At 44.2% G+C, this 13,473-nt stretch overlaps 1 protein-coding gene across 1 annotated transcript in view; it reads right to left on the bottom strand.

Moving 5' to 3' along the window:
• Positions 1 to 2,765: 2,765 nt before the first annotated feature.
• LOC124011437 (E3 ubiquitin-protein ligase Midline-1-like) overlaps positions 2,766 to 13,473 on the bottom strand; it is a 43,480-nt gene continuing 32,772 nt past the window's right edge. Inside the window, exons 4-10 of the mRNA XM_046324813.1 lie at positions 10,888 to 10,995; positions 9,661 to 9,809; positions 9,363 to 9,490; positions 8,120 to 8,263; positions 5,406 to 5,567; positions 4,878 to 5,085; positions 2,766 to 4,610 (exon numbers count right to left, since the gene is read on the bottom strand). Coding sequence (XP_046180769.1) covers positions 4,262 to 4,610; positions 4,878 to 5,085; positions 5,406 to 5,567; positions 8,120 to 8,263; positions 9,363 to 9,490; positions 9,661 to 9,809; positions 10,888 to 10,995 — 1,248 coding nt within the window. The 3' untranslated portion in view covers positions 2,766 to 4,261. The remainder of the gene's footprint in view (positions 4,611 to 4,877; positions 5,086 to 5,405; positions 5,568 to 8,119; positions 8,264 to 9,362; positions 9,491 to 9,660; positions 9,810 to 10,887; positions 10,996 to 13,473) is intronic.

Consider the following 13,473-nt stretch of genomic DNA (forward strand, 5'->3'; position numbering starts at 1 on the left):
TGTCCGACCAGACCAGGAGAGAAGGAAGCAAGAATGATGCTTGTTTACAACTGACTCCAAAACTCCTCCCTTCTCATCTATCTATCCTAATAATCCTGTAATCCCCGGGCCCAGTTTTTCAAAAGTTACCCATCTGGATTTTGCCTATCGGATAGGATTAAATGCATAGACATAGAATGAATAGAATTGACAAACAATTTACATGAATGGGGACTTCCATTCTATTCATTCTATTTCCATACATTTAATCCTATTTATAGGATAGGCAAAGTCCAGGCAGATAACTTGGGCTCAGGGCAGTAGGACTAAAATCTTACAAATTAAATTGCTTCCCAGCCTTCATACGATCCATCAGCGGCACAGCGAATCAAACGGCAATTTATCACACGGCAGGAAGCAAAACATTGCGTAAGAGGAACCGATAAGCTTTTCATTAGGATCCAACGTTGATTACTGGAACAGCTGTAGTCAGTGAATGAATAGGATCTTTTCTTTTGTGTGTTTGTGTTGCTTATGTTATAGTACTCCAAATTCACAGATGTTGTTTTGATAAAGTACAATCAGTACTGTCAGATCATTGTTGATAGCCGGACGCATGTATCAGAGATATTAACCATAACCCATACTAACAGCCAGAGTACAACAGATTCAACTCAGCATGCGTGGTCCTACTGTAATGAATCCTATTAAAATCACTACCCTGACCGTTAGACATTGGCAGAAGACTCTCTTTGATTTTCCCCAAAGGACATTATGGATTATGGATTAAGTACTTTCTTTTCACATTATACTGGCCTCTGCTGGCCATTCCATGGAGTTGACTCGACTCGGCATCCACAGTTGATGTAATACTTTTTGTTTAAAGCAAAGAGTATCATGAGCCATAATGTGAAGTATAATTATGTGGACAACTTTTTTGGTTTCTTTTCCTTTTAATACGTGACCAGCAACATGTGTATCCTATTGAAATGTGTGTTGATGCCTGTTATACAACGAAATAGTCACACGATACCAGACAATGTTTATCAAATTGAATGAAGGCAGTTAATTTAGACATTTGTTTTTGTTATTTTTCCTATTTCCTTCTTATCGACTGTCCTTCACTTCCTGTGTCTGTAAATTGTGATTCTGGGCAGTTCCTTCACGGGTAGCTAAGATTCCTGGTGTGTTGGCCAAACATCCAGCCATCAGGGAAATGTCACAGCGCTCCTGCTCAGTCATGACCTCCACTGACCAGTAATTCATGTGCAGGGTCACTGTAAGTTCATGAACAACACACATGCACGCACACAGTCACATATGCATGCACACATGTATGCACACACGCACGCGCACATGCATGCACGCATGCACGCATATACACTCACTCATGCACAACGTACGTATGTCATCACGCACACACCAAACACATACGCAAGTCCCTAAAGCTTTTTCTACCGGGGGACCAAAAGAGATGTCATTGAAAATCATGTCATCCTAACAGTTTCCTGGGCTGGTGCAAGAGCTGCGAGAATCACCGTACCATCCCACTGGGCACAGATCAGTTCAACATCTATTTTTGATTTACATTTGGTTGAGTTGTCAACTAACGTGAATTCAATGTGATATGTTGGCGGCAGTTAGCCTTGCGCTTAAGAAAATTGGGCCAGCAACCAAATGGTTGCTTTTTTTGATTCCCCAAGTTGCCTCTAGCAAGGCACTTAACCATAGCTGCTCTGGATAAGATTGTCTGCTAAATGATGCAAGTGTGAAATTACATTTACATTTACATTTAAGTCATTTAGCAGACGCTCTTATCCAGAGCGACATCAATCAAAGATTTCACCCTGTCTTTGAATTCAGCTTAAGACTAAATTACATTGATAATTTTTTGGAAGTCCAATCAGTTTTCCATGTCATCACAGTTTTTACTCGGTGGAGTACCGTTTTAGGTCAAATACATACATGAAGGACTACACACACACACACACACACACACACACACACACACACACACACACACACACACACACACACACACACACACACACACACACACACACACACACACACACACACACACACACACACCTTCCCAAACACTGTTGTTGAACATGTATGTTAGTTGTAAGAGGAAGGACCCCAGTCAGTTGTTTTCAGGTCGTTGTTTGTCTGAGGCCCATATTGTTTTGTCTGAGGCCCATATTGTTTTATCTGGGGCCCATATTGTTTTGTCTGAGGCCCATATTGTTTTGTCTGGGGCCCATATTGTTTTGTCTGGGGCCCATATTGTTTTGTCTGGGGCCCATATTGTTTTGTCTGGGGCACATATTGTTTTGTCTGAGGCCCATATTGTTTTGTCTGGGGCCCATATTGTTTTTTGGTAAAGCCCATATTGCCCGGCCACACCGTTGCTCTTGTGAACCAGTCAAAAGCCTCTAGCGGACCAGGAAGAGGCCCTGTAGTCTACACATAGATGGCTGGTTGGGTTGATTTATGGTAGGAAGGCATGGGTCTAGAAAGAGAAAAAAACGATATATTAGGCTACGTTGATGGTCGGACACAGACAAAGACCTGATGGTGTATTGCTAAAGTGATGTTTACGACAAAGTGAGTGTGTGTGTGTGTGTGTGTGTGTGTGTGTGTGTGTGTGTGTGTGTGTGTGTGTGTGTGTGTGTGTGTGTGTGTGTGTGTGTGTGTGTGTGTGTGTGTGTGTGTGTGTGTGTGTGTGTGTGTGTGTGTGTGTGTGTGTGTGTGTGTGAAATATACAGTACAGGAGGCAGTAAACAAGTTAAAATGTATCTCACTTTATTGTACCTTTGACAATCGACAAATGCTACTTCATATTTGTACAGTGACACAAGCCTTCCGATCCTCTTTCCTAAAATAGTGTCCACCGGATTCAAACGTACATCTGAATTGAAACCGTTTTTTTGTGGCAACATTAAAGAGCAGATAATCGCTGCATCCAATACAAGGAAAGGATAATCCCAAACCACACCTAAGACACAAATGAATGAGTGAACAGATCCATTTTGTTCCTTTAAAAACAAAACGATTATCTGTAAAATATCCAGATGGTCCTTCTTTTGGAAGAAGACAAGAGTAAAAGAGAACATAATATGTTATGTACATCATGGAGTGCCTGTGTGTGGTAGAGAGACGTATCCTACAACATTTGAGTTCATGGTCACTGGGTCATACAGTGGTCAAGCGTGAGGTCAAGCTGTGGCTCGTGGTGGCATCGACCGTGGTGAAATAATGACTGAGTTTGTAAGTGAAATCAGAGTGATGATTGTATTAGTCGCGTCCTCACTGTACTTAACAGCAAAGTGGAAGTGTTTTTCAGTTCGGGTTTGTGACACCTGCTAAGTACAGTAGGAAGTGAGTATTCACTCAGGAGAGGACAAAGTAGTTTGCATTATTTCCATGGATGAAAACAAGATTTGGAATAGACGTGAGAGATACTCACTAACATGCATGTCTGAACTACAAAGGACCTATCCCATTGCAAAGAGGGACCTATCCCATTACAAAACATGACAAAAATAAAAAATGCAATGCAATTGCTTGTCTAAAATGCAACAGTACTTTTACACTTGTGGGTTTAAGGTACTATAAGGAAGAAAGTAATTATGTTGTCACAAAATATGTATAATTTACACATTAATGTATTAGGACACAATACTTTTTCTAGATTAGAAAGTAACATCGATAAATTGCATCAAAATAATTTCCCTAGATTTATAAATGTCACCTATGTCTGGTAAACTGACCATAAATAACATATGAACAATGTGTAAATGTAAGGGAAGATGTGCATATGGAAATCTATCTAGGCTATTTTCTTACACTTCAATAATTAATATCTGTCATATAAGCACAAGAAAATGGTAGTAAAAACATTTAAATTCATGGCTACTTTAGTTCCATAATCATGAAGGTGGGAGTTTGGCAAAGCTATAATTCACAACTGTACAGCTACGTAGCTCTTCCCTTCTTTCCCATTGCAAAGAGCGGTCTGTTGTCAAACGGTCTGTGGTCAAACGGTCTGTGGTTGAATCGAGGGTGGTCTGTGCGATTGACGTTGGCCCAAGGGTTGGTCCAAAGTGCCTAAAATAAAATGAGGTGGTAGCATGACATTTTCTGTGATGATTCAAGTTTGCGGATGGCCTTTTCTAGTTCATAGTGGCCCAAAGTGCCTTGGAGGTGGCTTAATCTAACCTAACCCAACCCAATTTAGTCTGATTTGGCCCAGTGGAACTCTAGTTCCCAGGGGGTCTCAGTCCTGGGTTTCCAACCCTTCTAGGTGTTCGGGGATGGGCAGACCCGTGAGCACAGTCAGACACTTGTTCCACACGTTGAAGACGGGACACACGGGCTGGGTGAAGGACACGTGGAACGTGTGCAGGTTCTGCGAGCCCACGGCGTCGTAGAAGGTAAGCGAGCCGGCGTCGTAGTCCAGCAGGACACCCACGCGGCGCAGGTGGGGTGAAGGCTCGATGGCCAGCTCCTTGCTGTTGTGACGCACCACCCACGAGTTGTTGCAGCGGCACAGGACCCAGGAGGCCGAGTTCTTGCCAATCCACTCGTGCTTGGGGGCCGACTTGTAGGCGATGCCCACCGCATACCTGCGGAGAAATTAGTAAGAAGACACTGTTAGCCTGCCTCTAAAACCCAAACACTTCAACACTTGTGAACACTTACCAAGTGTTAAATACTCATAGTTATTAAATGTGCATCGAATCTTTCTCTGACTACAATGTGTAAATGTGCTTTTAAGTGACTTACAATGTGGCCTCTATCTCTGTCATTCTACCCAGCCAGATCCAACAGGCCAAAAACCATGTGGCTCAGAGCAAGACATTGGTCCATCATGTCTCCCAGGTCTAACTCACCATGTGCTTCCTCCAATCAGGGCTTCCCAGTAGTGGCGTCCGCTGTCGATGTAAACGTTGCCGACGACGCCGTAGCTACTCTGGCTGGTGAAGCGCTCCGGGCCGTGTCCCTTCTTCGATGCCGTCTCGTCGCGCTCCACCGTCAGGTTGTCATGGGAGACCTTCAGCTTCTTGTGGGCGGACTTGGGGTCCAGCTTGAAAGGTTGGCCTGGACGAAGAGGACGGAGAGAGACAACATGGTTAAGTTAGCAAGGGGCGAGGGTCCAATTTGTAAGTCGCTCTGGATAAGAGCGTCTGCTAAATGATTTAAATGTAATGTAATGGGTAGGATGGGCTATGAAGGCAGCAGCTGTATGTATAGTGTCCATATTAGGACACCATCCCCGACATGTGATGCTGTCCTAATATGGACACCGTATTGAAACATAATATGGTGACCATATTAGGTAAGAATCACAAGATACTTCTCTAAGACTGCATGCTATAATTCCAAGTTTCCTTCAATCGTAATGAATGTGGAGCCCTTACTGTTGGTTTTGAGTGTCCCTGGCTCACTGCTGCGGGCACCTGCCTGGTTGATGGCTTTGACGATGAAGATGTACTTGGTGCCACTCTGCAGGCCGTGGACGGTGTAGTGGTTCTGCTTGATGTTAGGCACAATCATCCAGCTGTCTGCAGAGTTACACAGGCCTGGGAGGGAGAAACCGACTCACAGTTACAGTGTCTTCATGCATACACACTCAGCTATGCAACACACAAATGTTTCCGGTTTGCACACACGTAGTCACACGAACACACACAGAGTGGCTATAACAGACCAATAACGCAGACTGCGCATGTACAGTACACATACTTTGTTGTTGAAGTATTGCGGCCTTGATAAACTTTGAAAAGCAAACATCTATCAATTAGTTAGGTCACTCGTAACCTGCTGAACTCCAGGATGTAAGCAAAGTTAATTGTCACAGAATGAGGAGATGATTTGCTTTGCCTGCTGCAGAGACAGCCAATCCTCAGCCAATGTAAGTATCATACTTGGACCAAATATAAACAGTCACCTAATTAAGTCCATATTTCCCCAACATATTGTATATTTTCATTCTTTAGTTTAGCGAACTCGTATCTATAGTTTGAGAGAGGTGTAGGTTTGAGTCTGTTTGTGTTAGGAGGGGAGGAAGTCGATTCATGTGATCCTTGGAGACCAGAGCTAAAGGATAGAGAGGAGTGGTCCAAATTCCATAATCAGTCACTTCCTCAATCAATTCTAAGGCCTTTTAATCATAGTGAGAGGGGAAGGATTCGTGATCAGTGTGTTCAGACAATGCTTCTTGTCCAATATGACTTTGGCGTCGGAGGGTGTAGTAGATTTAAGGGGAATTGAGGGGTAACTTATCATACAAAGTCAATTCATTACGACAAATGCCAGTATGCAACGCAGCATTATGCCATTTATAGTGATTCATTTCTAATGATCCAACACATTCCATATATATTGCCATTCACTCTACTCTGTTGTTTCATGTGGTTAGTGTAGGTGTTAGGATGAGGGGGGGGGGGGTCATTCACCTCTCAATGGCTGTGCTGTTCCATGTCCGTGGGACTGGCTGTGCTGTACATTGATAGGCCTATACTAAGCCGTGCTGTGCCACATTGATGCCCGCAGGCTTAATTCTCTGCCAGAACAGCCATCGTGCTGAGTGCACAGTGTATTCTCCGTAAGCTTCACGCGACATCTGTTTGAGCGTGAACCCATTGCGCCTTTTTGTCCGTCCCTATAGTACTACCATGTACCATCATACCCCGTCATCATGTCTAACGTGTGTTCTGAAGGCTGCCATTTGCCAATATTTGAAATGGAAACACGCCATTCTCACCTCAGACATGGCAGCCATTTTGGAACGGCGTGCCTGTCACACATCATTTACATTGGTGAGAGAAAACACCGTGAGCAATTAAATGACCCTGCAATTAAATGACCCTGAGTGAGACCCTATGGGGCCAGTGTCTGCCGTCACCCGTTTTCCTCTGAAGTGTCATTTCAAAGATGTGACATTGTGACAACACCTCAGCCTCAGCCCAGAGCTTAGACCCTGTGATTGGATGTGAAACTAGGGCGGGAAGAAAACATAGCGTGTGCAGAGGATGAGGAGAGGAGGAAGTGGAAAATAAACACGTGTCACTTTGGGTTTTTACGCCACCCCTCATGAAAAGTGCTGATGTTGGTAAAGAGCCTTCTCAGTGGGGTTCCAAAGACAGCATCTGATACAATTGTTACGTTCAATTATCATTCTAGGGTGAACATGGTAGACTTCTAGTATACATTTATGCTCATTCATTTTGTATATTGGTACCGAAAGACATTCAAAAAGTAATTCTACTTGGGGGGGCACTGGAGTTTTCAACATGATTTAAGCGTGGAAAAAGCCAACTACCCCTGTTCCAAATTGCAGCAACACCGATGCTGTATTACGATATTAAAGCTGTAGTTCTGGTACTTCTCAGTTTCCTCTCTTTGTTGTTGTCGCTAAAGTGCTCACGTTTGCAGTGAAGAGAGGTGATCCCAACATGAGACAAATCATATCCTATTTATTCTCATGACACCCTATAACCTTGTTTGCTAGCCGTCCGCTTTCATCAAACCACACACCGCTATACTTCCCATCCCCTGATCTCATTTTATATTGCTTGCCCAGCGAAGTATGCATGAGCGTGGCATTCAGGCGTGATCCGTGGGGGAGGAGGGCTCTGAGCACTGATTCGTGTTATGACTGTAATTCGCTCCGAGTCAGCTCGTCTCCCTCTCTCCATTCCACTCTGTCCCCTTTGACACCGCAATAACTCAAGCTGAGATCCTGAGATTTGAGATCACCCCATTGGCCCTAGTCAACAGGCTCGGTGAGAAGAAACACATGATTCGGTTTTGGTTCTTGAGTCCTCCTGCTGTTTGGCTTTACACCCGAATCACAGGGCTTTGAGTTGGAAAATACAAAAGTTATCATCAGGAGAGAGTTCTGTGAGCACAAAGCGTTCTCTCAAGGCGTTCTGTGCACTTACTAGCACCATTGGCTTGCCATGTGAAGATACCATTGTGCGTCTGGTGGTGTGCCTGGTATGCCAGAGGGTAGTTTAACTTACACCCTGATACACACTGACAACATTGGCTTGACATATGAAGATAGTTGTGTGCTTGGAGGTGTTCCTGGTATGTGTGACTGCATTTTTGCCGACACCCAGATACTTACTGACAACGTTGGCTTGCCCTGTGAAGATAGCATACTGGAGCTCGTAGGAAAGCACTGTGAACTCGTCGTCTGAGGTCCAGTGGACGGTGATGGTGTCGTACGATGCCGTGCAGAGCTCTTCTCTGATGCCCGGAGGACTTGGCGCTACATAAGGGTAATGAGAATGTTATGTTATGCGTGCTCTGGCATAATGATGAAATAACAGTGGTTCACCTTTTGAGCTTGCTGTTTTACCTCAAACAAAGTACTGTGGCTCTTAAAGGAGGACTGAAGGCTAGAGACTTATATTGATTGCCAAGCTTTTGTTTGCTAATGATAATTCATAGCCCAGATGATATTGCAGAGGTTGACAGTTGAGCAGAGGCTGATGACATCTTTCGCTCTCCTCCCCTCCCTAACCCTCCTCTCTCTCTTCTCTCCTCTCTCTCTTCTCTCATCTCTCTCTTCTCTCATCTCTCCTTCCCTTTCGCTCTCTCTCTTCCCCTCCTCCCTCTCCTTCTCTCTCTCTCCCCCTCCTCCCTCTCCTTCTCTCTCTCTCTCCCCTCCCTCTCCTTCTCTCTCTCTCCCCCTCGTCCCTCTCCTTCTCTCTCTCTCCCCCTCCTCCCTCTCCTTCTCTCGCTCTCCCCCTCCTCCCTCTCCTTCTCTCTCTCTCCCCCTCCTCCCTCTCCTTCTCTCTCCCCCCTCCCTCTCCTTCTCTCTCTCTCCCCCTCCTCCCTCTCCTTCTCTCTCTCCCCCCCTCCCTCTCCTTCTCTCGCGCTCCCCCTCCGCCAGTGAGTGCACATCGATGACTCAGAGTGATTCACTTAGTGAGCCAGCCCTCAAGCGAAGCCCTCTGCCATCACAAAGACTAAACAACAATCTCTTCCACAAACTCATATAAATCTATTCATATGATGTATAATTATTTTGGGTACTGCAATAATATGCAATAACATGGACTATTTTGGCATTATGTAGATGTGGAACTTTGGACCACAGTTAGGTAGAGTGCATACAATCACATTTTTAGGTTATTTTTAGGTCAGAGATGCCAACACTTGCACTTGACAATAGAATATAGGGAGATATATTGTCAGTGCTTTGATATAGTTGACATCATGATATAAAGCAATATCATAATATAGGCAACAATATCACAGTATATCACAATATTGCCACATTATCACAATATACCGATATTATATTAAATGATCACTATTGGCGCCCACCACTACTAGTAAATAGAGCTGATTGTACTCTGTACCTGTGAGGTAGTCCAGGCTCTCCAGCAGCTTCTTCTCCTTGGTGAAGTCCAGAGCGAACGTGTCAAACGTGTCCGTCAGGTTGATCTCTGGAATCAGGACCTGAGAGGAGGTGGTCGCCATGGAAACCCTAACACAAACACATAATCCCAGAGGGTTTAGTTCACAACTATCCCACTATGTTGCACATTTTCATAGGATGCCAGAGGTCGTGTTGATTGACTGTGAATTGTCAATGGTTAGTCAGAGCCGGTGTTTGTAGTGAATTTCTACCACACCCTCCGTGATGGCCTTGCTCACCTTTCGGTGATACTCTTGGCGGTCTGGAGGAAGCGGGCGTGGTCCGTCTCCTTCAGGGTCTGGTCGGCCTGGGTGATGAGAGCAGAGGACCTCTCGATGCACTGCTTACAGTTGGAGATCTGCTGGGCTAGCTTCCTGATCCGGACCGCCTATAGAGCAGATAGGACAGAGGGGGGTTAGAATGGGTTAAAGATGATTTACTGAATCCCACATCAGGGATGGTAGAGATTTATCACAGATGGGGCTTTTTGGGATTGTATCCAGATGTTTTTGGCTTGTTGCTTTCTCTTCACCTAATGAGAGGTTAAGAGAGAGTGATTGAGGGCAGTGAAATGTGGTTGGTTGGATGTTGTATTTAGGTCAGAGACACTGCCCTCATCAACCTTTTCTGACACACTAAACTGAACAACTAATCTTTGGTTTCATTCAAATGTGTATATTTTTGTTGCAATTTTCTGGTATTTATATGAAACAACTTTTCACCCGTATCCTATAACTGGACAATGCCAGAGGTGTGGGAGCAAGAAAAAATACCAAATTGTCTCTCTATCGTGTCAGCGGCAACCGACCACCATAAAGGATTTCTGTTTAGGCAGGTTTTCATTTCCAGCCGAAAGGTCAGAGCTAAACTGCCTCTATGGCCCCTGATATTGGTACTTCTACTTTAAAGCCCCGCTCCTGACTCAAGTCCTGACACGAGACCAGGAAGGAACGAAGGAAGTCCCGTCATTTAGAGAAACTGCAGGAATCTGGTTTCTGACTAACCCTGGACAGCTATTGGTCATTCCAACGCCAACAGAAATTCAGTAAGGGAAGTGAAGCAAGTAAAAGTAACACAAAGTGTGAAGTCATTTCCATTTCCTCTCTGACTACAAATAGTTAGCGAACTCCAACTCTGTCAGTCAGTAGAAATAATTGAGACATGCCCTGTAGGTTGGACATCTTGATAATTAAGCATGGTCCAATTCCCCTTGGTGACCTTGTTCAAATGTTCACTTTGCATCGTAAATGAACAGATCGAGAGTGAACAGACGGTGGACTTTCCAACAGATCCAATGCAGACCCCGAACAGAAGGCGAGAGACATTTACCCTTCTGTTGTTTTACTATTACATTCCCTCCCAGGCCGTACGGTTCAGACTGCAGCTCAGAGAAAGTGCAGAGGATTGTGTGTGTGTGTTGGATGGGATTCCCCTTTCAGACCCCCATGGCCACTCCTGGATTTTACCTTCCCCTCCTTGATTTTGGTCCCAATGATCTGCCTTCTTTGCTGGATGATGTCAATCAGGAGGTCGCATTCTTCCATCAGCTTGCCCTCCTGCCGCGATGCATTGACCTGAGAAACACAAATGAAACATAATTCAGCTGTCTGATTATTCATAGCCTTAAGTAAGCTGTAATTACAAACCATTTACTGTTATACTTACCCAGAGTCAGACGAACTCACGGATACCATTTTTATGTCTGCATTATGAAGGAAGTTAGGAGGTAGTTTCAAGAGCCAACGCTAACTGGCGTCAGCGCAATTACTGGAAGTCTACAGGAACGCTAGCGTATGGTTTGCGCTAACGCTAGTTAGCAGTGGCTCAGCATTGTCTTTCAGAACTACCTCTAACTACTTTCAAAATGCATGCAGAGACATACAAATGGTATCCACGAGTTCATCTGACTCTGGCTATGTCGAAAACCGGATCTCGCAGTATCCCTTTAATGTTTTGTAATTGTCAAAATGTACGACCTGTCTCAAGGCCATGATTTATAAACAAGTAGAAAAACAGATAAATTGCCAGAATCTTGCAGTATCCATTTAAAGCTCTAGTTCAACTAATGATAATTCAGATGTCAGTTGGTTTTGCATTGCAAATAATAGCCCACGGGTGAATGAATCAACATTGAGCCACAGTACCTTAATGTGTGTTTGTTTCTGGCTACTACAGAAGATAAAGAATGCCCGCGCCTGTGTTTTGCTGAGTCTAACAGTGCTCAATTCTATGTAGCATTTGGATCAGTCTACAGGTTTGCGATTGTTGAGTGCATGTACACTCAGGTCCACTTTACTAGCCACAGGCCTTTGAAATAGATGCCTCTTTGGTGCCCGTTTTTATGTCCTGGTGAAACAGATTTTCAACCGAAGCGAAAAGCAGAGAGGGGAGTTGTGAAAGAGGGATTGTTTGAGCGTTGCCAAGCCAACGAGGTGTGTTATGGTCACTCCCTGGTGTGGACAGGCTGTTTATGATATGAAAGGGACTCATTGAAACGCACACAGATCCGCCTTTTCAACGCCAGTAATTAGGTGCCTTCGCCCTGCGAGTGAGTTTCTCTACTGTACGTTCACAGGGTTTAGACGGGGGTCATGGGTGAGTGCCACCATCTCTCCCTCTGATCAGCCGTGGAATATTTGTGGATTGTAGGTCTAGTGAACTCTCTATGTATTACAGTAGGATGTTCAGTGAGGACACACTGTGGGCTCAGCCTTTGGACATGGCAGGGAGCGTGTGACGGACATAAAAGACGAGTCTTTGGCAGGAGCATAAGAGATGAATTTAACCCAAAGCAAAAGCGTTTCTGGGGAATTGCCCGTCAAAAGAGCTCAGAAACGTTCAACAGAAGGTGGAGGAGAAGCTGATTTGCTTTAGAAGGCTTTCAAATATTCAGCGATCTCTCCAAAAAGTACACACGCGTCCTGTGTACTCTCTTTAAGTGCTGAGAAAGGGAGTCTTTCCGGTCCTTGCACATTTATGCACACTGATGATGACTATACAACAGAAAAAACGTAACTGTAATCCTTGGGGTGGATATATCAAATTAAAATCTGCAGCTTTAATGAAGTGGTTTCGTGTGTTGCACAATAATTCTGCAGCTCATTCCACATTCCTCAATTATTCACGCAGATTACTTTTACAGAGTACAAAGTTGATTCACTGAGCACAAGCTGCACACACACACACACACACACACACACACACACACACACACACACACACACACACACACACACACACACACACACACACACACACACACACACACACACACACACACACACACACACACACACACACACACACACACACACACACACACACAGAGAGAGAGAAACACAGAATCGCTTGAGAATTAGCCTATACACTCATTATTTAATGGGTGGAAGTGTGTTTAAAAACCATGTACACGTTCGTTTCTGACCTACATCCACCATGAAAACTTTTTCTCTGATGCATGATTTAAATACATCCATTTTAAAAGGACCAGGTTTGTGGATTTTAAAAGGCTAAATGAAATGACCAAAGTGGACCTGCGGCCTGTTCTCAAATGTTACCACCCTTTTAGTCTACTGGTCACAGTGGCCATGGAGGCATATTACAATCTCTGCTTCGAGTACAAGTCATAAAGATTCAGGCCATGTCATTTTCATTTCCTAGCCCACCTTTCCACCATGGGGCTGTGACTCTTTCCTCTCAGGCACTTCTAATTTGAATCATCACAGATGAAGAAAAAGTGACTATGGTCAGAAAGCCTTAATCCAGAAGAACCTTCTTTAAAGAAGTGGCACAACCAATCGGTGGTCTCCGTATAGATACATCAGTCAAATCTAATTGTATTTGGGAACTTTTACGTTGGATATGTATATATTATAATACATGTTTATAATGTGTTGCTTGACAACTCAATGATTAGTAGCCTATATCAGGAAAACATTGTGCATTTTGAAATTGTAGAACATGATTCTATGTACAAATTCAGATGAGAAAACTCAAGCGGAGACAGGAGCATCTGTTGCCACACAAACCACTTCATGATGACATGACAACAT

This window comes from Oncorhynchus gorbuscha, linkage group LG23, assembly GCF_021184085.1.
Source record: "Oncorhynchus gorbuscha isolate QuinsamMale2020 ecotype Even-year linkage group LG23, OgorEven_v1.0, whole genome shotgun sequence".
Classification (NCBI taxonomy): Eukaryota; Metazoa; Chordata; class Actinopteri; order Salmoniformes; family Salmonidae; genus Oncorhynchus; species Oncorhynchus gorbuscha.